The sequence below is a fragment of the Galeopterus variegatus genome, unplaced genomic scaffold, assembly GCF_000696425.1.
Source record: "Galeopterus variegatus unplaced genomic scaffold, G_variegatus-3.0.2 Scaffold1748, whole genome shotgun sequence".
In the NCBI taxonomy this organism is placed as follows: domain Eukaryota; kingdom Metazoa; phylum Chordata; class Mammalia; order Dermoptera; family Cynocephalidae; genus Galeopterus; species Galeopterus variegatus.
In genome coordinates, this window is record NW_007727859.1 from 35,995 (window position 1) to 39,569 (window position 3,575).

Consider the following 3,575-nt stretch of genomic DNA (forward strand, 5'->3'; position numbering starts at 1 on the left):
GCGGCCACCCTAGTGCCCACCCACCGCGGCCTCCCCGGGTTTGCCCGTCGCCTGGTACCTTCCGCTGAGATCTGTCCCGGCCCCAGGGGCACCAAGAAGGCCGCATGCTGGGCAGGGGGCCCCTCCCCAGGCCCGGGAGGGTCGGCGATCACCTGGACGGCGTAGATGGCGTGCTTGCTGGCCACAGAGTCGCCCTCCGGAGCCAGAGGCGGCAGCGCACCTGTGGACAGGGCCCCGGCCCGGCCCAGCCCGGGGCCTGAGCCGCCGGTGCCCCCGGCAGCTCCTCCGGCAGGCACCTGGCAGAAGCGCCCCGTGAAGTCCGGGGGACACAGGCACTGGTTTCGCGAGGAGCATTGGCCGCCGTTCATGCAGGGCAGAGGGCACACCACTGGGGAGGGGAGGTGGATCAGGGCCCAGGTGACCCCCACCCCAGCCCCCAGGCCCACTCCCTCACCCACATCCTGTCTCTTCCCCCTCCTCCCTACTTCCTTGCCACCCACTGGCTCTGTCCTCCTTGGGAAGCTGGTTTGGTAACACATCACACACACGTGGAAAGTGCCCTCTCTGTCCCCCAGCGTCAGTATACCCACGGTGGGTTCTGGAGCCTTGTCTAAAACTTGAATCCGAGCTGGACCATGTGCCAGCGGCGTACAGTAAGCAACTTGTTCCCTTCCCTGTGCCTCAGTGTCCTCATCTGTGGGACATTGTATGTATTCAATGAGTTAATGCCTGTACAACTGCTTAGCACAGTGCCTGCTGCACAGAGGGCGCTGAATAAGTGCTAGCATATGACGACGGTCATCAAGAGGAGCAGCCTGTCCCTCCTCTGGGCCTTTCCTGGGGATCTGATCTCTCCCTGCGCTTCCTCCTCTTCTCCCCTGAACTCTCCCCCTAACTCTAGCCTCCCCCTCTCTCCCTCTGCCTTGCCATCCCAGGGTCCACACCTCACCACACCCAACGATGCCCACATCTCTAGATACAGCCACAGCCCCCATCCTCTCCACATCCACCCAGGGGACACTGTCAGAAAGCATCCCCAGCTCCTCTTGATCTGGAATTGCCACTGGGGAATCCCTGCCTGCTCAGTCATCCGTAACTGAGCCTCAAGGCTCCAACCCTCCTGACCCCACCCTGCCCAGTTACAGCCTCTGTGATGTCCCATGAATCCATCTCCCCTCCTCCCCATGGCGGCTGCCCCTCCCCTGTCGCCCAGACCCCGCGCTGGCCTCCTGCCTCTCTCCTGCCTGCCCACAATCCCAGCATCCCCAGAGAAAGCCGCCTCAGGCAAAGCTCTGGCGGGTCACACCCCTGCTCACCGCTGGCCTCCTTGCACAGACATTCAGTGACTTCCACAGCCCAGAACCTTCTTTCGGCCCATCCCCCTCTGCTCTTTGAATGTGCATCCCCTGCCCCAGGACTTAATCTCCCTCCTTCAAGTGTGCCAATCTCCCACCTACGGAGGGCTTTCTTCATGCCCTTCCTGCCACCTCAGAGCCCTGTCCCTCCATCTCCACATATTCAAATTTTCTTCCAGCCTTAGCTTCTCTTCTAGGAAGGGAGCCTTTGCTGCTCTCCCACCCCCGTTCCCTCTACTGGGTTCCTGCCCCAGCTCTGCCCCGCACTTGGCTTGGTTATATTCATGTCTGTCTCCCTAACTCTAAAGGGTACTTTGGAGGGCAGGGCCGGCCGGCCTCAGCTCTGGGTCCTAGCAGAGTGCAGGGGGAATGAATGGAGGAGTGACTGAGAGAGAGGATGGAACCTCTGTCTGTTTCTATGTCGCATACTCACATCTGACATGCGCTTCCAGGATTTCTGAGCTCATGTACCAGCCCCAGCTCCTCCTGCCTGCCCCATGGCTGCCCTCACTTCCCAGGGAGGGAATGTGATGTTGCTGCTCTCCTGGACACCCAAAGGGCCTCATAGGGACAACCCATGTCCATGGCCATCAGGGTTGGCCTAAGAGCATCCCAGCCCAGCCCATCCTGCCCTGCCTCATGGGCCACGCCTCACAGGGCAGAAAGGGTGTGTCCTGGGCCGGGGGAGGCAGGATCCTCTCCTTCCTGCCTCCCAGTGAGTCACCCATAGTGGTGAGGGTGACCTCCCAGTGACACCCGCCCACTGTGGCCTGGGCGCCGAGCCTGGGGGATGTGGGCAGCACAGATGGAGACAACAGCCAGGGCAGGATGGCCAGGGGGCCTGGGAGGCTGAGCACACACACACTCACACGCAGTCTTCTCATCACACACACAGGCTCATCTGACACCAACACAGGCTCCCATAAATACTCCCATACACTCCCTAACAGTGACTGGAGACACACACCCAAGACAACAACACAAAGAGACTTGTACTTAATCACAGTGTGCCACTCCAAAGCCTGTGCATGCCCCCAGACACACAGGGCCATGTGCGCACGCACACACACAAACCATCTCATGAGAACTGAGCCACATGAGTGGGGCTCCTTAGGTCTGCGAGTGGATAAGAATGTGCACGAGGGGCTGCTTTCTGGAGCCATCCTGGGCCCAGCCTAATTACCCTGTCCGGGAGGGTAATTACTGCTGGGACACCTCCCCTAGCCTGGCCCACAGGGTAAAGGGGGCCCTTGGGAAAGAGATGGCCCTTTGAAGAGAGATGCTGGGGAAGGGGTGGGCTGCAGACTGAGTTGGCGAGGTCCTATGTGTTTGGGGTGAGTGTGGGGGGAGAACCTGGTGGCCTTTGAGGCAGAAATGTTGGGAGCTTATGGGGAGGTATAGGAAAAGGAAGGACCGAGGACCCGAGCCAGACCCCACCTCCATGCCTGCACCCCACATTTTAGGCCTCAACACTCCCCTCTCAGACCTTGCCAGCAACTAACTCCCTCACCAGCAGCCCTGACTGTAGCTCCTCCTCCCAGAGAATGCAGGTGTCAACCCCTGGCAGGCCCTACCTTAGACATTTTGAAAAGAATTTTCCTGTTTCTTCCAGCAGGTCTGTTTCTTGGGGGGAATATTTATCCCTTCTCTGAGACTTCCTGCGCCCAGCTCAGGTCCCTCAAAAACCCCTGTGTGCTGGACTGGGCTCCCTCTCAGAAGCCAGCAGCTTTCCCAAGCCTGTGTCATCCCGGACCCCCAGCATTTCCCCACCCTTTAGGCCCCAACCCTAAGCCAAAGCTTCAAAGTCCAGGCCTCCATGCAGCCCCTCACCTCTGGCCCCACGACTCCAGTCCTCCAAGCCCCCTGATGCTCCTGGGGCACTAGGCCCCGAGATCTCTGCACTATGTACCCCCAGCCCCCGGTCTCATATGCCAGACACTCCAGCACGGATCCCTCCTCGTCCTGGTGCCTGCTTCTGGCTGCCCCAAGCCCCTGCGCCCTGGCCCTCACCCACGCGGAAGCCGGAGCCCGTGAGCGTGTCGGTGCTGTGGCCGTTCTCTCCGATGAGCGTCATGTTGGAGCCCTGCTGACAGCTGTCCCGACACTGGCCCTTGAGACAGGTCCGCTTGCAGATCACCGGCGCAAAGACCACCTTGAAGCGCTCGCGGGCCAGCGCCCCGCCCCCGCCGGCGCCCCGCTCGCCGGCCGGTCCCCCCTCGG

The 3,575-nt window shown here is 61.1% G+C and overlaps 1 protein-coding gene across 2 annotated transcripts in view; it reads right to left on the reverse strand.

The window, feature by feature from the left end:
• The window catches only part of LTBP3 (latent transforming growth factor beta binding protein 3), a 17,279-nt gene extending 13,774 nt beyond the window's left edge, over positions 1–3,505 (reverse strand). Inside the window, exons 1-2 of one of the 2 annotated variants that reach the window (XM_008578698.1) lie at positions 3,366–3,505; positions 1–388 (exon numbers count right to left, since the gene is read on the reverse strand). In XM_008578698.1, the coding sequence (XP_008576920.1) occupies positions 1–388; positions 3,366–3,429 (452 nt within the window). In that variant the 5' untranslated portion in view covers positions 3,430–3,505. The remainder of the gene's footprint in view (positions 389–3,365) is intronic. The other variant, XM_008578699.1, reaches the window with a different exon arrangement.
• Between the last annotated feature and the right edge of the window lie 70 nt (positions 3,506–3,575).